We start from the raw sequence: 26,170 nt of genomic DNA, 5'->3' as shown, positions 1-26,170 counted from the left end.
TGTTGCCCGAAATGAGAAGTACCGTTTATTGCTGTTACACAAATGGACCCAGCCTCTGGCTTGGGCACCGTCCCATGGACCAGCAGACGAACATGATCAGCTGGCCCCTTTCCCCACCCCCGAGTCGTGTGCAGTCATACACTCCAGGCAGAAAGTCGCAGTATCGAATACTGGGCACAGGTTCCCTTGGCTTAGCGGTGCATCTCTGATACACAGACTGGCCCACCTTTCAGAGTGGCCAACAGAGCCACTGAAATGTTGTCAAATAAGCAAGTGCAGGAGCCCTGGGCTGGAGGCCTCTGGCCTCTGCAACCAGGTGGGAGGAGGACGTCCTAGGTGTCTGCGGGGCAGGCCTCGGCTCCACACGTCCGCCGGGACCACAGCCTCAGGTCAAGCTGTGCTGGACCATCCACCTTCCTTTGCCATTTAGAAGATGGGGCTTGGAGCTTGGCAACACAGAAATTGACATCAGCCTTATAAAACCTTGGCTGAACCTACCGACCTCCAGAAGAATTTCAGCCAAAACAAAAAAGTAAATACACAGAGGGACCCTGGAACCAGAATCCCTCCCCATGGGAAAGACAAAGGCACAGAGATTTGAGCCAAGTTTCCCAACATGTTGGTATTTGCAGAGAAGTCCGGTCACGTCACACACAGCACAGAGGCAAGAAGCGAAGGCAGTGGCATTCACAGGACTACTTTATATTAAAGTTTATTACATTTGGAAAATCTACTGTACAGGGAAAAACCCATTGGATTAAGTACAGTTTTGCCAAAAGCAAAAGACTATCACTCTTTGGAAAATATTCCTGATTCCAGCCCAGGGCCCAGGGCGGGGCCGCAGGAGCTAACAGAGAACCTGGCCTTGGATGGAGGCACTCAGAGCCAGCTCTGCCCAAGATGCCCCTTGTCAATTTCCAGGAGGAAGATGCCCCTTGTCAATTTCCAGGAGGATGCGCCCCTTGTCAATTTCCAGGAGGATGCCGCCCCTTGTCAATTTCCAGGAGGAAGCAGCTCCCGGAGACTGCGCCACAGGCGGGACAGGCCTGGTCTGCAGGAGGATCTCCAGGCCCCTGCCGCCCTCCCTACAGTCCTCTCTCAGTCTGAAGGCTGAGCCGCCAGCATTCACTTCTCACATGGGCTTCTCCAATGTGGCAGTGGCCCAGGCCTCAGCAAAGCCCTGAGCTCATGGACACAGGCACAACTGCTTGAAAGAGGCGGCGGCCCCACGGCAGCCTGGACTGGCCAGCCCGCCAACAGACCACCAGAAACGGGGCCACCAGACGGATAGTCCATACCCTGTTGCACACATGAGCGACAAACTCAGAGACAACACACAAACTAAGCCTACATTTTGGCTTCCAGATTTGGTTCTCCTAGTTTAAAAAAAAAAAAAAAAAGGTCTTAACCCTGATGCTGTCTCCTGACCATAGATTAGGGAAGCAAGATGGGGAATACCGAATCAACTTACTTAACTTACCTCAGAAGTAACAAGGTCTACTGGGCTATGAACAAAGAACTAGAGGAAACATGTGCAAAAACAAGTCGATATCTAGATCAGACCTCCCCACGAAACAAAGTGGACCCCTGTCCCCTGCCACTCAGTGGCCACGCCCCCAAGATGCTTGGTCCTACCAGTAAGTGCTATAGATGTGTGAGCCCCAAGCCCCACCCGCAGAATCTTCCAGCCACATGAGGCCACTTAGGTCCAAAGCAGTCAGATCCTCTCTCCCCTCCAGAGCTGGGCCTGGGGAGAGGCTGCTTCAGTTTGGAGAAACTGAGTCAGAATGGTACGATGACAGGTGCTGGCTGTGGTGGAAAGGTCCTATTCGAGAAAACCCTGGTGCCCCAAGTCTCCAGGCAGAAGTCAGAGAAGCAGAGTGGAGCTCCCAGCACGCCCCAGGACTCCGTGGGCAGGAGCGGCCAGAGGGGCTGGAGTGCTGGGGAGGTGGCCTGGTGGCAGGGGAGGCCAGGGCCTGCAGTTCTTCAAGGAAGAGGCAAGTGGGGGCCTAGTGAGTGGCAGGGCGGAGGGGGTGCATGGCTCCCGCGTCAGGCGTAGAATTCCTCCTGTTTGGTGGGCTTCTGGTAGGCCCCTCCGTTGGCTTGTTTCGGCTCCTCCAAGGAGTAGCTGCCTTCGTCCTTCTTCTTCATGCGGTACAGCATGAAACCCACCAGGCACACAGCAAAGATGAGCCCCACGAGGCCTCCAGCAATGATCCCTAGGGCAGGTAGACGGGGCCAGCTCAGTTCAGCGGCTCCCTGGGCTCCACTGCAGACCCTCCCCCAAGTGGTGGCCTTGGCTGTGGTCAGCCCCACCCCGACCCCATAGCAGCAGTTCACCCCGAACTACCCCCCTGAGAGAAAACTCACCTCCCAGCACCTCCTTCCTGTCCAGGAGACCCTGCGAGGCCCCTGTGGCCCCCGGATCCACTGGGGACTGGTTCCGGTGGTCAGGCTCCACAGCCACTATAGCTGTGTTCTCCCCAGAGGTTTCAAAGGTGAAGTCCTATGGGAGGGCAGGGGCAGATGGGGTTAGCTAGGTCACCGCCAGCAGCAGCAACCAGCTCCAGAAGCAGCTCCTGCCTCCCTGATCTTTGCCACCACCCACTCGGATGCACCCAAACCAGGATCGCAGGCGGCCCGAAAGCCAGGCCTTCTTGCCACATCAACTCTGGACCCTGGCTGGCCCATGGCATGGATGTCACAAAAAGTGATACAAAGCATACATTTCTGTATGGAAACAAGCAGGCTTATTTTAGTGTAAAGTGTAAAAATCCCACGAAGCTGCAAGATAAAAAATAGGAGGACTTGGTATAACGTTCACTCTTACAGCAGGGGCTGCAAGTTTGGATTGTAAGTTTGGGGAGCCCTCTCTTGGGTGATCTTTAAGGGCGCTTTTGCTCTGATCTCATAATTAGTCTGTCCTGCTCTGGGCGAGGCCCTGGGGGTAGGGGAAGGTGGGTCCCTGTGTCCTGTCCTCCTGGTGAGGAATACGAGACACCCGCAGGGCACAGGTGTAGGGCGTGCCGGGTGCCAGGCATTAGGGCTAACCCACCCAATGTCCCAAGGAATGCAGAGGCCACTCACCTGCTCCCCAGAGCCCTCTGCTGCTGGGAGCTGACTGGAGGCTCCATCCTCAGCAGCCCTCTCGGTGGCAGAAGGACCTCCATCCTCTGTGCGGGGAGTGTGAAGGTCAGCTGGGCCGGGTCCTGCAGGGGCTGAGGTCTCATGGTGGCCAGGCTGCATGTCCCTGTGGGGGTGGGAGGTGGCGGGCTCCTGGGCTGTGGTGGCTCTGGCCGTTGGGGCCTGATGAGTGGTTGGGAGCTGTGTGGTCTCCGTGGGTTGGGGGGTGGCCTCCTGCTCCCGGGCAGTGAGGTCAGGCTCCACTTCTAACAGGACTACAGCCTCTCCCTCCTTGGGCCCCTCTCCAGCCAGCAGGGTGGAGGTGGAGGCAGCTGTAGCCTCCAGGCCAGTGGGTTCCGGAGACATGGGAGTAGCCGTCAGGAGCCACGTGTCCTTCCAAGTGGAGGGGGTCTGCTGTGACAAGGTGATATCTTGCAAAGCACCTGCAGGACCAGAAGCAGAGTGTGTTGTGGGGGGCGGGGGGAGGACCAGAAGCAGAGTATGTTGGGGGGGTGGGGGAGAGGACCAGAAGCAGAGTGTGTTGGTGGGGGCACGGGGGAGGACCAGAAGCAGAGTATGTTGTGGGAGGCGGGGGAGGACCAGAAGCAGAGTGTGTTGTGGGGGGTGGGGGGGAGGACCAGAAGCAGAGTGTGTTGGGGGGGGTGGGGGAGAGGACCAGAAGCAGAGTGTGTTGGGGGGGCGGGGGGGAGGACCAGAAGCAGAGTATGTTGTGGGAGGCGGGGGAGGACCAGAAGCAGAGTGTGTTGTGGGAGGCGGGGGAGGACCAGAAGCAGAGTGTGTTGTGGGGGTCGGGGGAAGGACCAGAAGCAGAGTGTATTGTGGGGGTGGGGGAAAGGACCAGAAGCAGAGTGTGTTGTGGGAAGAGCGGGGGAGGACCAGAAGCAGAGTGTGTTGTGGGAGTGGGCGGAGAGAACCAGAAGCAGAGTGTGGTGTGGCGGTGGGGGAAGGACCAGAAGCAGAGTGTGTTGTGGGAGGGAGGGGGAGGACCAGAAGCAGAGTGTGTTTTGGGGGGTGGGGGAAGGACCAGAAGCAGAGTGTGTTGGGGGGGGGTGGGGGGGAAGGACCAGAAGCAGAGTGTGTTGGGGGGGTGAGGGGGAAGGACCAGAAGCAGAGTGTTATGGGGGGGGAGGACCAGAAGCAGAGTGTGTTGTGGGGGGCGGGGGGGAGGACCAGAAGCAGAGTGTGTTGTTGGGGGCAGAGGGAGGACCAGAAGCAGAGTGTGTTGTGGGAGTGGGGGGGAGGACCAGAAGCAGAATGTGTTGGGGGGGGTGGGGGAAGGACCAGAAGCAGCGTGTGTTGTGGGGGGGCGGGGGGGAAGGACCAGAAGCAGAGTGTGTTGGGGGAGTGGGGGGGAGGACCAGAAGCAGAGTGTGTTGGGGGGGGTGGGGGCAGGACCAGAAGCAGAGTGTGTTGGTGGGGGCTGGGGGGAGGACCAGAAGCAGGGTGTGTTGTGGGGGGCAGAGGGAGGGCCAGAAGCAGAGTGTGTTGTGGGGGGTGGGGGGAGAACCAGAAGCAGAGTGTGTTGGTGGGGGCTGGGGGAGGAGAACCAGAGGCAGAGTGTATTGGGGAGGGTGGGGAGGGAGGATCAGAAGCAGAGCGGGCTGGGTTGAGGGGGGAGGACCTGAACCAGTGTGCTGGGTGGGTCGGGGGAGGCCCCAGAGCACCTGGGCCGGCCAAGCTCAGGCTGAGGGAGGCTAGTACCTGGGCAAGGCAGCTGAGGCTAAGCTCCTTGGAAAATGGACAAGGAGAGCTGTCCCTTCTCATTGTGTGTCCAGGGGCAACCTGGTCTCTGGAGCCACGAGACAGGTGCCTAGGCCACCTTGGAAAGCTTTCCTGTGACCACAGGTGTGGGGTGGGCATCCCTTAGGGACATAACTACTTCAGTTATCCTACCTATCCCAGGGTACACACCTCTGCGGCCCCACCCTCCCTGAAGGCCCCCGCTTCCAACAACAGATACTTCCAACTACAGATACCCGATACCCTACCTTGCAGCTCTCAGGCCTCTAAGGGGTCACTTCCCCAGGGATGGCCTCAGCCTCCTTCCTTAGCTCTCACCCCTCTTCTGAGGTCCACTCAAGAGCCACCTCCTCTGAGAAGCCTCCCTGACCACCTCCAGCTCAGGGACTTCTCTCCCCCAGGGAAAGGGGAAGTAGGGAAGGGAGCCTGGATGGAAGAGCTACACCCCAGCAGGCTCTGTGCTGCCTTACAGCTCCACAAGCTTATCAGGTCAAGTTTATTCCCATTTTACAGATGAGAAAACAGAGGCTCAGGGGTCAAATAACCTTCTGAAGGGGGTTCCAGAGGTTTCCTAGTGAGTAAAGGTATTCCCAGTGAATATGAGCCTATGTGCAGCAGGCAGCCCTGCGGCCCTCTGGAGCTCACAGCCTTCACCTCACCTCCGAGCATGAGCTCTCCTTAACCAGGCAGCTCACGGACCCCATTCCTCTGCTCAGCATTGCCCTTTGGAGGCAGCTGGGTGGAGATGGGGCGGGCAGGGTGCACTCAGTACATGCTCAATAAACACAGGAGACTGTCTGACCACTGCCCCCAGGCATGACCTGTTGCTGTCTTGGGTGGGGGGCCCCCATGACAACCTCACCTGCACCCGAGCCGGAGAAGTTGTCAGAGTCATCCCCAGAGCCATCTTGATCTTCGGGGGGCAAATTAGTAGCCACAATTTGCTGGAAAAGGATCAGAACATGGTATGAGTAGAGGCTTGGCCAGGGCTCTGCGGCTCCTGGGTCCTCTCCTAGACAGCTGAGCGGACTCGTCCCACCCTGTGCTGCACAGGTACCCAGGGAGACGCCTCTCATGTGGCTCCAGGCCCCTCAGCTCTGGGCAGCACTTTGGTTCCCATGCCCCAACCCCTGATGCTACAACACAGCCTGGTGCCCGGCACAGGGCACAGGGGCACAAGAGAGTGGGCAGGGCCCTCACCCTGAGAAGCTCAGTCTGGTGAGGGAGCTCCAGACCTCTCAGAAGGGCAGACAGGGAGTTGCTATTGGGAATATAGGCTGTGGCCCCCATGGGACCCCATCAGCCCACCCTACCCTACTCTTGGGGGTCATCAGCCAGGGAGCTTTGGGGCTGAAGATTGCCGACCCAGCCCCACTGGGGGGCTTTCGAAAACCCCCAAGAACAATCTCAGGACAACCTGGATGCAGAGGCAGCCTCCAGGCATGCTGGCCCCCAGGTGTGGACACCGAGGGCGGCACAAGGGGCAGGGGCACTGCTGGGCACAGGGAACTGTCTGTTCTGAGGCAGGTCTGCCCAGGCAGGGCAACCCCAGTCCTGGCCCCGACACACCTTCCCACACTCAGCCCAGTTCCCATCTACAGTAAAGACTGGGTTCAGGCTCTCTGGTCAGAGTATCGTCCTCCTTGGGGAAGGAAGGACAGAGTGCCCATCGGGCTGGGGACATATAAGGCTAATCTGGAAGGGGCCCTGCACGGAGAAGGCTCCAGGAAGTGGGCTGTGGACCTGGGACGGGTCCTGCTGGCAAAGAGCAGCCCCAGGAATGCTGCCCGCCTGCCCAGCTCCAAAAGGCAAAGGGGCCAGAGGGCAAACATATACACATCTCTGCAGTTCCTGAGGCCGGGGCTGACGGGCAGGACCAGGGGTGGGGGCGGGGAGGCAGGATCACACCACACACAGTCAGCAGGCCTGTGCAGAACCCTGGTCGGCAGCGAGGGCAGAAAGTCAGGACTGCCTTTGCCCTTCACACTGGCCCCAGGACCTCAGGTAAAGAACGGAGAACCCAGCAGCCAGGTGGCAAGAAGTGTGGCTTTGAGAGCCCTATTCAGCTTCCAGGCTCAGACCCAAGGACCCCACTCACTACACAGTCTATCTTGAGAGGGCCCCAATGTCTGGGACCAGAACAAAGAATGAAAAAATATGCAGAACAGCACAGTCCAGTGCACTAGCTTTAGGAACTCCGGACCCTGCCGCTCACTAGATGCGTGGTCCTGGGATATCATTAAACTGCTTATGGCTTCAGTCTCTCCATCTGTAAAATGGGGAAATAATAACGTCTACATTCCAGGACTGCTGCCAAAATTCAATGAAGCTATGCCTAACACAGCCTGGCACGCAGTGGGCACCCACAAACAGTGACCATTGTCTAACTAGGGGAGCCTCAAATGCCAGCAGGCCTGTTTAGAAAGAGGGTAAAAGGGAGGCAGATAAAGTTTCATGAGAAGAGGGGGACAGGAAGAAGTCAGTTCACCAGAAGCCTCTGCACTGACTTGTCACCCACCTGAGGCTGGGCTCCAAAGGGAAAGGGCCTTATCAGGCCCTGGCCATAGGCCCATGGGTCTCACTCCTGGGAGTGCAAAGCAGAGAGGGACAGACACCTCCTGCCTCCTGAGGCAGCCCTGGGGCAGAGCCGGACCAGGTGGAGGCTCTACATCCAGGGGCCTGGGTTAGAGGAAAGCATCAGACACGTGTAAAAACCACAAGGTCAGAAATAACACTGAACTTCCTTTGAAAGGACAAAAGCAAAACTGTACCTTCCTTCCCCCAAAAGAAAGGTTTTGACCCTATAAGGGCCATCCATAGCCCATCTACAGTAAACAGCCACATTCCACCAAGGCTCACCTACAGTGAACAGTCACTGTCCACCATGGCCCATCTACAATCAATAGCCATTGGCTGGCGCAGTGGCTCACGCCTGTAATCCCAGCACTGTGGGAGGATCACTTGAGCTCAGGAGTTCGAGACCAGCCTGGCCAACATGGTGAAACCCCCATCTCTACTAAAAACACAAAAATTAGCCAGGCATGGTTGCGCACGCCTATAGTCCCAGCTACTTGGGAGGCTGAGGCAGGAGAATCCCTGGAATCCGGGAGGCAGAGGTTGCAGTGAGCCAAGATTGCACCACTGCCCTCCAGCCTGGGTGACACAGCAAGACTCCGTCTCAAGCAATCAATAAAAACCAACAGTCATAGTTCATGCTCCCCCTGCCTCCACACAAGGCCACATCTGATCTATACCATCTCTGTGGTGCTTCAAACACCTGTGCTGCCTCCACAGAGCTCTGAAGCTGCCCTGGCCTCCCTCAAGCCTGTCCCCTTCACCAACAAAGAATACTGCCCACCGGGGGGAGGGCACAGAGTGGGCACCTCCACCCATACTCACTGAAATCATGGCTTCACTCTCACCCAAGGCCTCTGCCCTGCCCTCTCCTGCTGCACTGCCTCCCTGAAGAGAAAGCTCGAGATGGGGCAAGGACAGAGCAAGGCATTGACACTTCGACCCCACAAGCCTCCACTGCATTGTGGAGTGCCCAACCGTTGAGCAGAAGCCAGAGCTATTAGATCCATGCTCCACTCAACAGATGAGGCCACCAAAGCCCACACGAAAGACACACACACTGGGGCCCATGTATAGCCCGGGAGGCACCGCCCAGTGGGACCCAGGAACGCCAGGGAGGCCCCAGCAGGTTAGCAGTTTCCCAAGAGCAGGGCTTTCCTCCTGACTAGATAGGCATTTCAGTCTGCCCGGTCCCTAAAACAATTTGTTCCCTCAGCTCTGCTGGCTTATCCCTCTGCAATCTTGTTTACACAACAAGCTCTTAAGCAAATGTTTTCTCCACTGAAACCAGCTCCCTGCCCTCAGGGGCTTCTCCCCTCCCTGGGCCTAAGGGGATGGGCTAGAGAGACCTCCCAAATCTCCTCCAGCTTGAACCTTCTGTGACAGCCCCTCAAATGAGGAGAAGGTGAGATTTCAGCCTCCTGGGGAGGAAATTAGCAGAAACTGCTGAGTTTGAACTTGGATTACCAAGGTGCCGGCCGACTCCCAGAAAGGAGTTTCCGGTGAGACTTCCGATTTCCTTAAGCAGGCCTGCCGTGCTGATGGCCTGCAGCACACTGCCTCTAGGCCTCCTGGGCAGCTCTCCTCAGCATCATCTCCAACCTGGGTGCTTCCGAGGCTGCTTGGCCACTGTTCAAGGTTGCTCAGGAACAGGTCGCCTCAGCTTGGAGCCCACCTCATGCCCTGCCCAGGAAGGCAACAGGCCAACCAGCCTTTAACCTCTGTAAGTCCCAGGAAAACCAACTGTTCAGAGAACGAATCAACAACTTTGTGCTAGGTAAGATCTAGGCTTCCACTCATTCTGTTTGTTCAAAGCAAGGGATGCCTTGCCCCTTCCCCACCCACAGTGCAGACACTAGAAGCCCACTGAATAGGAAGCCCAAGGTTTGGCTCGCCTGGGGGCTGGGCGATCAAGAGGCAGCTGCCAGGAGTCTGGGGACAGGGAGTTAGGGAGTAATGGTCAGGTCAGCCCATCTCCGTCTCAGCCATGCTGGTTTCCTGGCCATACCCTGGGGACCCTGGAGAGAATCCTGGGGTCAGGGCTCTGACCCAGCAAGAAAGAAGGTGTGAAGGAGTGTGGCCTTCTCTAAGGCTGGAAACACTTTCCACCCATTCCTCTTTCACCCCTACAACTCCCCTGCAGATGAGGCAGCAGGGCTGAGAAGGATCTCTCTCCCTAGCAGATAAGGACTAGAGCCTCTAAAAGGCAAGGGACTTGCCCAGGGCTGCCCAGACACTACAACTTCCTGTGCAGCAGCACTGCTCTCCTCACCTGCCATCCCCTTCTCTCTCCCCAGCCCCACCAGCTGAGCCCATCAGTTTTAAGGAAAACCTGTCTAAGGCTCCTCAATGGGACAGAGTTTCACTGAGTTGGAATTGCTGAGCCTGCCCCAGCAGTGAAGCTACCCAGGGACCAGCCCACATTTGAGAGGTGGAGAGGAAACGGCGTGGACCGGAAGGGGACCTGTGCCATGAGGGATGGGGAGTCATCATCACCCGCTGCCAGCCACTACAGAGCACATCTGAAGTCTGTGGGCAGAGAGCTGGCAGAGAAGCTTCCAGAAAGCAGCCTCAAGCCAACTGCCAGCTTTTGCTCCCATACCAGAGGTAAAGAGGGCCACTCTCCTTGGCAACCTCTGTCTCAGCAGAGCCCCTTGCCCTGGCCAGCCCTGGGGCTAAGGGGCAGCTGTGCTGCAGCTCCTCTACAAGACAGCTCAAAAGTGCCTTGGCGGCCTCAGAAGCTAGGATGTCCAGTGGGCATCTCGGACAGGTTCGAGGGAGGGCGGCAGGCCCAGTCGCTAACCTGAGAGGTTGCCCATCTAACCCTACCCCATCAGCCTGAGGCCATCAGGTCAGAAGGCCTTTGGTTTCCAGTCCGCACCCTCAATCACTAACATTGGTCACTTGCTGCTTGAAGTGAGTGATGGGTAAAACACAAACCCCTTAAAAATCATTACTGACAGCCAGGCGCAGTGGCTCACGCCTGTAATCCCAGCGCTTTGGGAGGCCGAGGTAGGCGGATCACCTGAGGTCAGGAATTCAAAACCAGCCTGACCAACATGGTGAAACCCCGTCTCTACTAAAAATATAAAATTAGCTGGGCGTGGTGGTGTGCGCCTATAGTCCCAGCTACTTGGGAGGCTGAGGCAGGAGAACCACTTGAACCCAGGAGGTGGAGGTTGCAGTGAGCCAAGATCACGCCAGGAGCTTTGGAAGAAAAGAGGGAAGAAATAGTCTGGTCCTGGCCCGGCAGAGCTCCCAGCCCCCCAGAACGTATGGCCAGGTGTCCAGCTCCAGGGGGATTTAAAAACAGGGAGCTTCAGAGGCTGGAGTACAGAGGGCTGCCCTAAGGGGACTACTAGGGCCAGGCCTTGAAGCCCGCAACCCAACCCCGGAGAGGATAAGACAATGCTCACCCCAGGCACTAACTTGGGCAGCGCAGGGGGCCTCTGATTCGCAGTCATCCATGGTGGAGCAGGAAAGGGAAGCTGATCTGTCAGCTGTACCTGCCCCGTGTGGCCACGAAATCCCCGGCTTCTGTAGGAGCCGAGTCACTAAATCAACAAGCCCCAACAAACCAGGGATAAAGAGCTGCCTCTTATCAAAGGAGCTAGGTCATTGCCTTTCTCAAGCAGCCTGGACCAGGGGCCATGGTGCTGGTTCTGGGGCCAGTGGACAGGAGAGACCCAGACCTGTTCCAGAAGCCCAGGTTGCAAGGTCAAGAGGCAGGAGGGCCCATGGTCATGGCAGGCTGGACACCCACCCTCCCCATCCCGAGATTCCACACAATGGCAGATGTCCTCGGGAGGCTTTAAATAGGGTCACAGTTGTTTGGAAATCTTTTTTACCCCCTTGGTTTCTCAGTCAGATCTGCAAATATAAGGAAAACAGGCTGACCCTCGCCTCCCCTAGACTTCAGGACTCCCGGGGGCTGAGGTCTCTGAGCCGCAGAGCCCCAGCCTTTACCCCCACTTCTGCATCAAGACACCACACTGGCTGAGAGTGATATCCAAACCATCACCTGCATCCAGACTGGGGACTCTCAGCTTCAGGGTCCCCAAGAATCACCAGGAGACCACTACAAATGAAGTCTTCCGAGCTCCCCGTCCAGAGGCTGAGTCTGTCATTCACAAGCCCCAGGTCCTGTAGGGGGTCTTCAGACTGCACTTTGAAAACAATGAGGAGAGGAAAAGGCATCCCCCAGAGTGGCCCAGCCTGGAGGAGGCAAGAGCTCACTTCACTTGAGTCCAGTGTTCAAAGTCAAGGCACTGAGTAGCAACAGAGCCCTGTGAACAAGTTCTAGTGGCAAAGGGACCAGGGAAAGCTCAGCAATGTCCTATACCTTTCCGACACGTCCACTCGCACAGATAGCACACCATGATGGCGGCCCAGCCTCCCTCCCCCAGGGGCTGAAGACCCACTGAACATCCAGAAGCACCTACATGACTGGGAAAGTGTCTACTTGAAGCTGGGCTGAGGCTCCTTCGTGCCTGGGGCTGAGCCCACTGGCTTCCTACCAGCCAGCTTGGCTGGACCCAGCAGGGATAAGCAGAAGACAGCTGCTGGAGCTGAGAGGCAGGTGGGCCCCAGAGACGAAGGCTGGGCCTGGAGGGCAGCACAGGCTGCAGGGCTTGGTCCTGCTCTTCCAGGAGTATCAGTGGGAGGGCGGGGGAGAAAAAGCTGCAACACCCTCTCCCAGTCCCACCGCCTTCCGAATGCCTCAGTGCCCTGCAGAGTGGATGTGCAGCTGCCTTCCCTCTGTGGGGAGCCCTGTGACCCTCTCCTTCAGCCTGGACTGAAATGGCCTAAGCACTGAGCAGGCAGGTCAGACCCGAGCACCCAGGAGCAAGGGTCTCTGGGAAAGGGCTGGAATCCACCATGCAGCTCCCACGCTGGGGACCTAGGCAGCTTTCAGCCTCTCTCTAGACCTGTTCACCACCTAGACGCCAGAAGGGGCTTGGTGGATAATGCTAAAGTGCTTTATGGCTGACAGGCTGGCCCCGCTGACTTTAGCGCCTGGTGCTGCTCTGGGAACTAGACAGGGGTTCTGTCCCCTAAGACTCTCCAAATGCCCCCTCCTCAGGGACCCACAGCACTGACCACAAAAGGGTGGCCCAGGGAAAATGATCAGGTCCAATATGGGGACAGTTTGGTGATAGTCTGGCCTCTGTCCCTAAATTACTGGGTGCTGCTAGAAATATCGTACCTCAGGTTGCCCGTCTGTACAATGGGGGTTTGGCCAAAATGGTGGGACCTGTGGGAGTAGGCAGCAGGGCAGGGCCACAGGCCAGGAGACATTGGGCTCCCCCAGCCTCAGGGTTGTGGAGGAAGTGCTAGACACATCACTCCTGTCCTGAGGCTGGTTTCCAAACTCAGGAGCCGGGAAAACACCGCCCGCCCGGGAGGCAGGCTGAGGCCGCAGATGGGGTCTGGGCCTCCAGACCCGAAATCTCCCCCACTGAAGCCATTCCCAGGAGGAAGGGCCTCACCGGTGCCTCAAGGCAGCATGAGCATTTCCGGTGACAGGCACAGTAATTTATCAGCTCACTGGCTCTCTACTGAGAACAAGGCAAGCCGGGGCCTGCTGAGGGTATGACAGGCAGGGAGTGATGGGCCCGGTCCAGGGCAGGAGGGAGACAGAAATGGGCAGGAAGAGGAGGCTGTCCCCAGCAGCACTTCCAAGGGGAGGAGCGCATTTCGGGGACACTCTGGACGGCACCCCCACACACAGCCCCACCCTGCCACTCGAGACGGACCCCTCATTGTCCTGGGGGCTTCAGGACAGGGCCAGGGTGGAGGGACGGCATTCACACTTGGCCTTCAAGACCACTTTCGGGTAATATTTTCCATTTAGTGTGAGGTCAGGGCTTTACAGATGGGAAGCCTGAGGTCAAGGTCACAGAGCCGAGCCTCCCAGCCCTGGGCCCTTTGCTCTGCACCGCATTGCATTGCCTGCTCACAGCACACCGGGGGCATTTATTGAAAGAGGAGGGATCTTGGCAACCTCATGCCAGCTCCGATGCCCAAGCCAAGCCAGTGCTGCCCCCAGCACCCCCATACCTACCCTTTCACAGAGCTGGCGCCTGCCTCGGCAGCTCACATGCCAGGACTGGTCTCAGAACAGGCTCAGCTGAGGGCTGGGTGTGGAGCCTCAGAGCTGGAAGACCAGTTCCTCTGCTTTCCCCACCTGGCAAAACCCAGGCCAGGCCAGGCAGGGCAAGGTTTCACCCAGGCAGGCGTTGAGCAAAGCAGCCCAGCCCAGGCCCTGCAGCCTCAGTGCCTGGTACTGCTCTGGGAGCCAGACAGGGGATCTGTCTCCCAAGACTCACCAAACACCCCCCACTTAGGGACCCACAAGGACACTTGATCACACTGACTTGATATCATCACCCTCAGCTTCCCAAGGGGAGTCATGGCTTAGGCAGGATGCCAGAGATATCCTAAATCAAGGTGACTGTGGGGCAACTGCCACCCTATGGGGACAGAGGGGGCAGCCAAGCCTCCAAAGCGCTGTCCCTCCCCCAGCCCTGACTGCCCTAAAGAGCCCACCAAGGCCAGAATCTCAGCCAAGATTTCCCCAGTCGGCCCCTACTGAGAAGCCCAGCCCTGTCAGTCCCAACAGGGTCCCCTGGAACGGGTATCCACCAGACCTGGGGACCAGGGCACCTCTGCCATATGGACTTCTAGGAACATCCTCCCCTTGTACTTGCTAAATAAAGTATCCTCAAGTTTCACAGAGGCAGAAACTGTGCTTTTGACACACCTGCAGCCAGCCAGGGCTCCAGCTGTGTGTGAAGGTGGGGGAGGGGAACAAGCTCCAAGGTATTACCAAAATCTCTATCAGTGTCCCTGTCATTGCACAATATCCCCTTGAAAACAAGTCCTCTGGGAGGGCTAAAGGGTGCCAGCACTCCCACTACAGCATAAATCACTTCCAGGTGGGGAGGGGCTAACTCCGGAACTAGGGCACTGAGGGTAGGTAGATGGGAGCTCTGGGAGACGGAACAGGATTACAAAAGAGCGGCTGGAAGATGTCAAGGGCAAATTTTTTAACCTTTCTGAAAATGTGCATGCCAGCAACGCCATGCCCAGGAAAGGAGGAAGGAATTCTCTTTGCTCTTCCTGGAGTCACAGATGTATATGGTTTCTCCTCCTGTGTACAGAACAATGGGCTAGCCTGGGAACCTGCCTTTCAGATAAAGAACAATTCAGACTGAGTAGGCACTGAGGCTGCTGGGAAGCCCAGAGACACGGGAAGGCAGAGTGTCCTTGAAGGAGTCCCAGGAGAGGGTGGGGCTGGTACCTTCTGGTTTGGGTGATGGAAGACAGAATTTTCTGTGAAGGCTCTCTCTGAAGGGGCTGGGTGGATCCTCCAGATTACTGGTGGGTCCCCAGGTCAAGCAGCTTGCCCTGCCTCTGATGGGCTGGCAGATCTGCAAAGCCTCGAACCCCCAGCACAGAGCTCCGAGCCCTCGCAGCTTCTGCACACGGTTAGTGCTGAGATGGCTGAAAGGGAGGCTGTGAATACAGCTCCAGTCTGAAAAGCTCAGTGTGACCCTGGGAAAGGGAAGTAGCCATATGCCTTGCCCAGAGCTCAGGGACCACCAGGGCGGTCGGGGGGCGGGGCGTGTGGTAGAAAAGGAGTCTAAGCCTATGACCTGGGCTGGAGATTACTTGAAGAATAGAAACAACTGAATTAGGCTCTGGGGGGAAAAAGTGATCACAGCTGATGTTTATTGAGCCCCCTGGGCCAGAGAAGCTGGCAATCAGTTTTTTTTAATCTGAATTAATTAATTTGATCTTCACAATCACCTTAGGTTCTAGTACCATGCACATTTTACAGATGAGAAAATTGAGGCAAAGGAGCTATGTCATCTGTCCCAAGGCACACAGCCACTGAAGCCAGCAGTCTTGCTCTGGTAGGCATGCCATGAACCGCCCATCACAGTGAAGCCCACTCTCTCTCAGGAAGACAACAGCCCTCGTTTCCACTGGCGGCACCCTGCAATCTGGCCCAGCATTGTCAGCCTCCATAGAGAACCCAGCTCCCTCTCCAGGACAGCCACCAGTCTGAAGTTCTGGGGATAGGCCACTGTGCCCCACTGCTGGGGGCCCTGCCCAGCAGCCCTGAGCCCCTACGAGGGTGCCCCAATGTCTGGCTTTGCCTGGCGTCCTCTCCCACCTGCCAGCCCAGCCCGTACCTTCTCAGGTCAGGAGGCAGCCCCTGGCAGAGGCTCAGGTGGAAGAGAGCAAAGTCTGGCCTGCTAGTGAAGGCTCGTGTTTCTGAGAAGGGCAAAAGCCGTGTTTGCAGGCCCTGTTAACGTCAGCAGCGCTGGGGTCAGACCAGCAGGCCATTCACACAGAGTGACTCCAGGCTTAGGCTGGGTCAGACTGCACCCCTTCCCACAGGTCAGCCTCAGTGCTCCCCTAGACTTGCTTCTCTGTGCTCCAGGCAAGGAAGGGGCCCCAATCACATCACATATGGTATTTCATGGAATCTCTGCAAAAGCCCTCTGGGACAGGATATGAGAAACTCCATTTCACAGACGGGGAAACTGAGGTGGGGGTAGGTGAAGAATCGTGCTCACGATGACACAGGGAGGAAGCGATGAAGTCCGGATGTGATCCAGGTGGGCTAGACTTGCGTCCTGTGCTCCTCCTGGCCTCCACAACACCTCTCGGCTCCAGCCCGAGCCGGGACTAACCAAGCCAGCTAGTTCTCGGTCCCACCTCGCCTGTCAAGCCCCAAGGTCTCAGGACTCAATATTGGGCCCCCCCAAAGGTAGGAAGGCCCAGGCCTTCAGGCTTAGGTGACTGCCTGACACACGGAAGACAGGCAGGCCAGAGTGCCCACTGCACGCCCAGCCTCCACAAGATCTGTAAGAATGAACCTCATTCACCGGGGGTGGGGAGGAAGGCAGGGGGCTCTATGTCCTTCCTACAATTCCCTGAGCCCAAGACAACCAGTCACTGCTGCAGATTCACCCAAGGAGACTCAGGGGTGAGCTTCCTGGACTTTCCAGGCCTGACCCCAGGGAAACTTATCCTGTGCTCTTTCCCCAGGCCCCAGGTCCCTTTCAGGGAGGGAGGTGGGGGGCAGGGCCTGAAGATCTCATGCAGCCCAAGCGGGGCACATGCTTCTAGCCTGGCCCTCAGCCCCGCAGGCCCTGGCCAGCCTTGAGGTCTGCTGCCCAGACCCTCCCCAACACCCCATCCTGGAAGAGATATGGTCACCACCACAGCAGCACTGCACCCTGTGGTTTTCTCTGGGAGAAGCTAGAGTGACGTCAGCCTCTAGGAAAGTCTCAGAGGTTCCTGAAACGTCCCACAGCCTCGGGCCCTACAGGCCCAAACCTGACCACCATATTCATCTGGAACACTCCAGAGAGATGGGCCCTCCAAGGCCTCGGACAGTTTCCTGGGCAGCAGGGATGACAGGAAGCTACAGGAGGCAGAGTCAATGCCACTCTGACACAATCAAGTCCCCAGCCAGGTAAGGCCTCTGGAGGATCAGCAGCCACCACTAGTATTGGTAGCATGGGAACAGCAGGGTCAGGGCCCAAGTCCTAAAGGGCTTTCTGGGACCCAGCTTGTGACAAATGCCATAGGTGGCCACGAGCTCCTCGGCCCTCCAGAAGTTCCTCCAACTTCCCCACATCCCACCCTGGCAGACATGCAATGCTCACAATACGCATCCCAGGCCAGGAGCCAGAGTTCTGTCTCCCAGCCTGCTGAGTAGCACAGAAGAACCACAGAGAGAGCCAGGCAGCCCCACGTGGAAATGACCATGAACTCAAGTTCACGCCACTGTGGGGAAGTTCCCTGAACACCTTTGGAGATCCATGGTGCACACGAGTGGTCCTGGAGCAGGGCTGACAGCCTCTGCAGCTCCCTCAGGGAGACCCCGTGCCCTGACACTTCCCATGGCCAGAAGGCAGCCCCGCAGGTTTGGAGCTCCATAAAACATCCCGCCTTGCCGCCCAGGCTCCTAGTTCGATACTGCTGTATCATGGGACTCTGGGACAAAACCCTTCCTGTGGGGAGACGTGACAGGTGCTGAATCGCGAACCCCGTTCATTGTCACTGCGGAGACCACCTCTCTCATCTGGTTCCAGCAGCAGCCACCCTCACTTACAGGAATCCCCTGGACCAGATACGGAACTCTCAGCACTGCACCAGGCTACGCACACAGCAGGTGCCCAGACTCCGGGCTTTAGATCTGATCAAGCCAGATAGGGCTCATGAAGCCCTCAGAACTTGAGGCAGCAGAGCACAGGCAGGCCCCCAGATACCCACCAGTCACACGACACAGCCACAAGAGGCCACGCACACCCAAAAGCATTGCCTCACCTCTGCTTCTCAGCCCCTTCCCCCCATGTCACAGATGGGTTCACTGAGGCCAAGAGAGGCCTCTGGACACAGCCACTCGAGAGTAAGGAGGCAGGGCCAGGACAGAAAGCCAGGCCCCTGAGCTCCGGCCTGTGTCTTGCTGTACTCCCCGCCTCGTCCCGGCCCCCAGAGGGCTTGCAGTGGATCAAGGTTGGTTGGGTGAGTCTCAGGGGAGGACCCGTGGGCCTGGCACCATGACTCAGCTGATGAGTGGACTGATCAACATGCCCGCCTTCCCCACTGCCCCAACCTGCCCGCCATGGCTTTCATTCCTGCTGCTGAGCGGACCTCGGGCAGGTGCCAGGACTCTTGGGTGTGTGTGCAGAGCACATCATGCAGCCCCAGCCCCGGCCCAACCTCACCCAGACGCCTTTGTCCACTCCAGCTCCCACAAGGAGCTCGAATCCACCCCTCAAGCAGCCTGCCCTGCCCTCCACTGGCCCAGCCCATCCCACCATTGAACCCTTGGGCAACCAACTCTCCTTCGAGTTCCCAGAAGGAACACTGGCAGAGGAAGGTGAGCCCCCAACAAGTCCTTCAGTGTCACCTCCGCCCTTCCCAGGATAAGGTGTCTCTGTAACCATGTGGCTCTCAGAACTGAGGACGGGAAAAAGGACCCTTTGGCAGAGGAGGAAACTGGGGCCCAGAAGGGCAATGGCCTGCCACAGCCACATAGTCGGGGCTCAGCTGAACCAGAAAGGCCAGCTGACCTGACTGCCTGCCTCTGCAGGAATAACTTCCACAGACTTCCAAGGACAAGGCCATGATGAATGTCAGAGCCACAGTAAAAAAGAGAAAAGGCCACTAGCAGAGGTGGGAGGCAGAAAGGAAGCTGGTGTCTGAAAAGGAAGCTGCAGCCAGGTAGTGACAGGGCCCCCAAAACTGAGACAGCAGCCTGACAGGGAAGGCAAGTGAAGAGTGCCCAGGCAAGGCCCAAATGCAGTGGCAAGCTGTGCAGTAGGCACCCCCCCACACACACGGACACACGTACACACACGTACACACACGAACACACACACACAGATACACATATACACGGACACAGACACACATAGACACATAAACACACACACACAGAGACACACATACACACACAGACACAAACACACACGACGCACACAAACACACAGAGACAGACACACAGAGGGGCATACGCAGACACATGGACGTGGACAGAGACACACACAGACACACGGACACACACATGTACACATGGAGACACACAGACACACATACACACACGGCATCTCACAGGGCTGCAACTCTCAGGTGAATCACTAGGCAGAGTTTTTCCCAGGGCTGATGGCCAGAGGAGGCACATCCTCTACATAGAATTAGGCAGCCACGAAGCCATAAAAGCCAGGAGGTCAGAGACCTTTGAGGGGCTCCCAGTGGGGAGCGGAACCGGTGGCAGCCTCGGGAAGCCTCAAGCACAGCAGGAGAGGTCACTCGGCAAGTCCAGCCGCCGCCTGTTCTGCTCTCCTGACTCAATGGCCCCAAGACCCAAGATTTCCCATGACACGCCCCCCTTGCCCCATAAGCTTGCCCCCACCCTTACAGGCCCTGCCAAAAAGCAGGACACTTTCCAGGGGAGGCTCAGACCACCCCTCCCCGAGATCCCCACAGTTCTGACCACAGGCAAGCTGACCCAGTGCACCTGTCTCAGGAATGCCAGGGACCTTCTCATACTGTCTTTCCACCCAAATGAAAGCTTCCTGAGGGCGGGCAGAAGCAGTAACACCAACCTGCAGCTGGACATGACAGTTGCTGAAGTCGCCCCAAACCCAGGGTCTCGCCTCTGTGGCCTCACCTCTACAACCTGCACCCCAAACATACCTCTTTGTGGTGAGGGGCATACACCTATCAGCCCTCCCGTGGAGCCTGTCGGGGTACTCATGTCCCACTCAGTGGAAGGTTCCAGAATGCATGCTCCCATCCAAAACTCAACCTCTGCTGGAACAGCTGAGAGAGAAGTGACAGGGTACAGGATCCCGGCACCAAAAGCCCTCTTTCCACAAACTCCCTGAATCCCATTCTTCTCTAGACACACTTAGGCAGGGCCGCAGGGCCCCTTTCAACCCAAAACTCCAAAACTGGTTGGTGAAAAGAAGGCAATCGGGCAAGAGTCGAAGCATAGCAATCACTTAATGACCATTTCCTCACCAGCTGTCCCCGCCCCCAGCGGGACCTGCTGTTGAAGGGGACCAGGAGGTGACTGACTATGGCACCAGAGCTAGGAGTCCTGGGTTCTGGCCACCACCTGCGTCATGCTGCCCACCTCCCAGGCTTACAAAAGAAACTGCTAATTCCACGAATGTTTCCCCAGAGCCCAAGGTAAAAGATGGTGCAAGCTGGGTACCACCTGGGGTCCGGCCTGAGGGCATCATCCAAACACGCCCCTCCACACCCAGTCCACACAGTTCCCACCCTGCTCTCTCAGGTCCCTGTTTACTTCCTGTGAGGAGCTCTCGCCTGTCCCTGAGCGGCTATCAGTTGAACCCAACACAACTCCTGAATGTTACCTGGTGCTCAGTTTGCCTGATGGCACTGTTCAGGCCAGCTCAGTCCAGCCTGGGCCCCTCCGCCCAAAATGCTCACACCCATGATTCTTCAGGATGGACCAGCAAATACCCAGCAGAGCCTTGCAGGGTTCAGCCAGCCCCCAAATGCCAGGCTTCTCAGGGGAGACGTGACAGCCTTGCGATGTATTCACACCATATCCATACACATGCGCGCACACACACACTGCACACACACACACACACACAAATCCTGGCTCAGCCATTGGAGGGGCCCGCCACCCTAGGTCTCAGCTTCCTCATCTACAAAATGGGGCAATGATATATATTGTAAAGGTTTGGGGTAAAGTTCAAATAAGAATGAAGGAAAAGTACTGAGCACTGAACAGCAGGCGCTCAAAGAAAAGGTATCGACAGCTTACTTTCTTCACGCAGTTTCATCACAGAGTACTTTCACATATCCATTATGAAATGAATACGCAAATGACAGAATGAGGACAGGGAGAACAGGTATCGTGATGTCCGCTTTACAGATGAGGACAACAAGACTTAGAAGGAAAGTGACTCACCCCAGATTACGGAGTAAATTAGTGGCAGAGCTGAGACTCAGTCCTGGGGCTCTACTTAATCCAAAGCCACTTCTGGTCTGTCACACAGTATGGATGCGTATTATATAGAAACAGGAACTAAAATCCAAATCAAATGTGGTAAAGAGATGGGGGCATGACCAAGGCTGAGAGTAGCAGTCAAGGCTAAAGAATAATGGCCCTCAGCTGGTCAGTCCAGCTACCTGTGACCAGCAAGTCACTTACATGTAAAACCAGGTCGAGGAACTTGAAACATGGGGGTCAGCAAGCACTTCCCCCCAAGAGATGACTCATTTTTCTCCATTGAGAGAAGTCGCTAAAGACCTCACCTGGGCAGCACCTCTTTGTTACTCTAGGTGGGGTGCAGGGAGGTAGAAGGGAGACTGCAACAGGTCCCAGCTGAAGTTCATAAATGGCACAAAATCCACGTATCACAGATCATTAGTCTCACTCACAGGCAAGGCCCTTACCCAGAGCCTAAAACTCTCAGCTTAGAAATAAGCCTAACCCATCTGATTCGTTTCTTAGTGCCACTGGAGAAAAGTAACAAATTAGAACTGATCAGAAAGGCTGCTGGCAACACTCAGGCACATAAATGTCACTTCTGGCTGTTCTCTGGAAAAAGAAGAAAGACCAGAATTCAAAACAGAGCAACCTGAGGCACCAGGCAGAGGGGCAAAGTGCTCTTCAGAGCACAGTAAATCCAGGAGACAATGTCCTAACCCAGCACAATGATGAGGACGACGACCCTGGCATGCAAAGATTAAATCATGCCTAGCATTTTTTGGTTGATAAAGGAAGGGAAATAAATATTTCAGAGTCCTGCCCAGAGTAAGAATACTTGAGGGTAACAGGGATTCTTAGCTTGATGAAAAAACACGAATACACAGGACACCTCATTCCCAAGGGATTTCAGGAATCCAAAATTCTGCTGCAGCAGAAAAGATTCCTCTAAAAAACTGTAGAAGTCAAGCTTTTCATTAATTCTTTCCAGGCTCTCTCCTTTCTTACTACCAATGTGTGTTAATGAGGTTTTACTGGAACCCATCAGGAGCCACAGGTAGAGACTTAAACAGGCTCCACCCTCCCTGTGGAGCTGAAGCCAGGGGTGACATCACTTCTAGAAGGCTCTGAGCCTGAGCGGAGGCAGCTAGTGCCTCCCCCCATACCCTCTCTGCCAGGCTGTGGGAAAATGTCCCTGCTAGCCCCCGTAATTAGGGCAAAAGGGATTTTATGCCTTTCAAGAAAGAGAAGACAGAAAGAAAGAAAAACAGCAAATAACTATTCCAGAACAAGCCATTTTTTTTACACGGCAGAAACAAAAGACCACAGGAAACACACACACACAGAGGCAGAGAGAGAGAGAGAGACAGAGAGAGTGAGAAAGAAAGAGAGAGAGAAACCTTTTTAGACAAACCTGTTTTAGTCTCTTGGGAGTGGTTTTGAGCAACCTCCTCTCCTAGCAGCCTCCCCTCACCCATTCAGTCACTCCCTGCCTCCCTGGTCCCCAGGGCGTTTCTGACCTGCTTCCCACTGGGGCCACAGTTAACTTTCAGAGAGGGTCAGATCTCTGCCACTTGCGGGTATCTTCTCCCATCTTAAGCAAATCCCAGCTGCCTGATTTATTTTAGCAAAGGGGTATCAGAGCTCTGGGAAGGCACCGCATGTCCCCACCTTTAACCTAACATGGACACTCACTGTAAGAGGGAGAGGGCAGAACTGGGAAAGAGAAAACAAACTAAACTTTGTAAGATCAGAAAAAGCAGAAAGAACACCTAAGCTTCAAGCCAGAGTCTGACCCCAAAGCGGGTGAGGCTCTCAGGCTCAGCTCAAGCACCTCCTCCAGGAAGCCTTCCTTCCCTGTAGCTCCAGGGAGTCTCCCTCCTTTCCCCTTTTGAGACTCTCCTGCCTACTGGGCCCAATGTCCAAGTTCTGGGCAAGAAATAATGTCTCACACTGCAGCATCTGCCCCAGCCCACAGAAAACTCCAGGAAAGGTAGTCCACAGGGAATCCCAAACTCCACCTGCCTCCCCAGCGTTAACGGGTGCGGTGGGATCCCAGGGTTCTGGAATGTCTGCTTTACCCCAGGCAGGCAAGGGAACCAGCAGCCCTCCTAAATCCAGCCGGAAATAGGTGGAGGACCCAACTTCAGCCGCTCCTGCTGAGGCCCCATCATGTGCGAGAACGGGGCAGTGAGGTGGTGCCCGGCGGTCCAGGGAGGTAAGCTACGCAGCTCCATTCTCTTCTCCAAAGTCAGAGCGAAGACTCCAAGCACAGTCTCAGCTCCACAGAAACCACCACCCTAGAGAGCACCTTCTTGGACCTGAAAGCCAGGAGTGCATGAGACCCAGCTTGGAAATCACGGCTCTCCTCGTGCTCCCAAATACCCCTCACAGTCCAGCCCATTCACAGTTCAATAGGCACAGGGACCTCTCCTGGACCGGAAAATGTTTGGAAGCACGAGTCACCTGGGAAGCAGGGAGGTCGCTTTACACATCAGCCTCAGAAACGACTGTCCCTACCTCATCTCCCATGAGACAGACTCTTAAAAAAAAAAAAAAAAAAAAAAAAAAACCAAAGCGCTCAATAACTGGCAGCTATTACAAGAGGAAACGCTTACAGAGGGTCAGCGCTGCTGAGACTTATCCAGATGTCACATTAGCAGGGGAGGACCCGAGTGCCCACCCCGCCCCCGCCCCTTGCCTGCCCACGTGCCTCCCTTTGCCAGAGCTGGGGAAGTCGAGCTGTCCAGATGTGGTGGCGAGAGACCGCCACTTCCGGAAGGGGAAGTGCCCCTGGCTCCGCACCTCCCCTCTGCAGCCCGGGGGATGGCCGAGCCGGCCTGCAGGAGGGACCCCGGGACGCCAGCACCGGGCGCGGGGGCTGGGGTGGCGGACTCGGGCACCAGGCGGCCCGCGCTGACACCTGGCTGCGGCCCAGGTCCCAGCCCCCGTCAAGGCCGGCGTTACGGGGCGGTTCCCAGGAAAGGGTTACAGGGGCCGAGAACAAAGCGCCCCCATTGGGGAAGGCGGGCTAGCGGCCGGCGGCTGGGACGGGAAAGCCACTTTCTGGGGACCCTCAGGCTGCTCTTTGTCGGTCACGTCCCTCTTTGGTGGAGCCTCAGCCTCGCTGAAGGTGGATGCTGCATCCCACCCAAAGGCCTCTTCCAGCCTTGAGCTCCACATCTGCCCCTCTTTTCCCCCAGCTGCACTGGGCGGGCCAAGGGACCCGCCTTCCCTCCGCGCGGCTTCAGCACAAAGCCGAGCCGGGAAGCGGGAGGCCATTCCCGGGTCCCCTCGCGTGGAAGGCGACCGCGCCTCGGCCGTGCCCGGCACGGGGACGCGCCCTCCGGGGCCAGCTCAACTTCAGCAGCCCAGAAGTTGGGCTCTTCCAGGTCTCCAGCGTTCCGAGGCCAACTTCCCGGAACCTCCCGCTGCCGGGCCGGCTCGACTCTCCTCGAGCCGCCCACTGCAAGCCCGAGGGCCCTGCAGACGCTCGCCCGCGCCCCCCACGCAGCCCTGGCCCAGCTCCCCGGGCCAACGCGGCCGCCCGCCCGCTCCTGCGCCGGCTGCGCTGCGCCCAAACTTGCCGCGGCGCAAGGGGCCGGGCGCCCGGGCTCGGCGGCGCTGGGGCGCAAGCCCGCGGGTCTGGCTTGAATTAGGGCCTGCGGGAGGGGCGTTGTGGCCGCGGTCACTGCATCCCCCCGGGTCACCGACGGGGACCCACCCGCCGCGGTGGCCGGGGTGAGGGGGCTGGGAGCGGGCGACCCCCGGGCGCCGCTGTGGGCTGGCGGGCTCCGACGCATGTGGAGACGTTTCACAAAATTGAGCGCGGGGCCCCGGCCCCCCACCCTCCCCGGCGCGGGACCGGTGAGGCGCCCACCGACAGCGGAGGAAACTAGGGCTGGAGCCCTCGTCTCGGGGCTCACCGTCCCGGGACCCGCTGGGCTAGCGCGGGAAGAAGGGAAGTCCCCGCTCCCCCTCCCCCTCCACGTGCACCCGCCGGCATCAGCGGGTGACCAGTCCCGGCTTCCCGCCGCCTCCCTGCCTGGCCGCCGGCCGCACTCACCGGCATGGCCGGCTGCAGGCTCAGCGCCAGCGCGCACAGCCAGAGCCAGAGCGCCGCGCGCCTCATGCTGCCCGGACCGGCGGCGAGAGCGCGGCAGGCTGCGCGGGTCGCGGCTGCGGGCCGGCTTCGCGGGTTGCGCTGCTCGATGCTCTCTTGGGCGCCTGCCCAGCGCGCCACTGTCCCAGGCGAGGGCTGCAGGGTCCGCCGGCTGGAGTCCGCTCCCTACTGCCGGATTCCTCTCTGCTCGGCTCGGATTCGGCCCGCACCTCTCCCGCCGAGCTCCGCCTTATAATAAACCCACAGGCCCTTCCTTAGCCGTTGCAAAAACTAGCCCCCCACCCCCAGCTCCGCCAGGTCTCCCGGCCAGCCCCAGTCCACACCCCCCAGGACCCCGCCCCCCGAGCCACCCCTCTCGGCCCCTTCGGAACCACCCACCCCCGGCCCTAGCCCCGCCCCCTCCCCGCCCACTAGGGTCCTTGCCCGCCCGGCTCCTGCTCCTCTGGTGGCCGAACCTCGCCTTCGGGAGCTGTGGTTCCCGCAAGTCGTGGTTCCCGGCCTTTCAGCTCGGCTGATCCCTGGGTAGTGGGGCCGAGGCGCACCCCCTTCTGCCCGGGCCCTGGGTGCGGAGGCGCTGCCCGGGAGAGGGACTGAAGGGGCCGCAGTCAGTCCTCGAGCGCGAGTTTGCAGCGCCCTCTGGGCGTGGACGCGGAGCGCGCTCCAGGTGCGCAGGACTCCCAGCTCTCTTGGGGAACGCTTTCTGGGGCAGGGCGGCGGCCCGGGGGCGATGGGGCCTTCAACCGACGGGCAAACACACACAGACACACCCCGGGTCTCCTCCAGTTGCGATGGGGCTCGCTGCGCCCCGCCGGCCCAGATTGTCCCGTACGCTCACGTTCTTCCAGCACTCCACAAAGTGCTGGAAACTTGGGGCCTTAAACAGCTGCACCCGCACGGAAGGGCTGTAAGAAAACGGGGGACGGGGGCGGAGTTCGCAGCGTCTTTCTGTGGAAGACAACGCCCTCTCTCTTCAGCTGAGCTAAAAGGAAAAATAAGTAACTTCTTTGTTCCCCGGTGACCTCGGGCACGCGGATCTGAAGACACCGTGCAGTTTCTGCTCCTTCGTGATTCCCTGCGAGGCCCTGGGCCTC

At 57.8% G+C, this 26,170-nt stretch overlaps 1 protein-coding gene across 3 annotated transcripts; it reads right to left on the bottom strand.

Moving 5' to 3' along the window:
• SDC1 (syndecan 1) lies at positions 1-26,170 on the bottom strand. Of its 3 annotated transcripts, XM_077960101.1 has the most exons (6): positions 25,535-26,170; positions 25,023-25,307; positions 5,747-5,828; positions 3,088-3,566; positions 2,371-2,506; positions 1-2,219 (listed from the first exon to the last, which is right to left on the bottom strand). In XM_077960101.1, exons 2-6 carry the CDS (start codon positions 25,086-25,088, stop codon positions 2,050-2,052), a joined length of 933 nt encoding a protein of 310 aa, XP_077816227.1. In that variant the 5' UTR covers positions 25,089-25,307; positions 25,535-26,170; the 3' UTR covers positions 1-2,049. The 3 variants fall into 3 exon arrangements, with proteins under 3 accessions (XP_077816227.1, XP_028687783.2, XP_028687784.2); XM_028831950.2 differs by lacking the exon at positions 25,535-26,170 and having other exon boundaries at positions 25,023-25,489; XM_028831951.2 differs by lacking the exons at positions 25,023-25,307; positions 25,535-26,170 and adding an exon at positions 10,875-11,313.

Source organism: Macaca mulatta, chromosome 13, assembly GCF_049350105.2.
Source record: "Macaca mulatta isolate MMU2019108-1 chromosome 13, T2T-MMU8v2.0, whole genome shotgun sequence".
In the NCBI taxonomy this organism is placed as follows: Eukaryota; Metazoa; Chordata; class Mammalia; order Primates; family Cercopithecidae; genus Macaca; species Macaca mulatta.
Note: the sequence above shows the minus strand (reverse complement) of the source record. Positions and strands in the feature narration are given on the sequence as shown.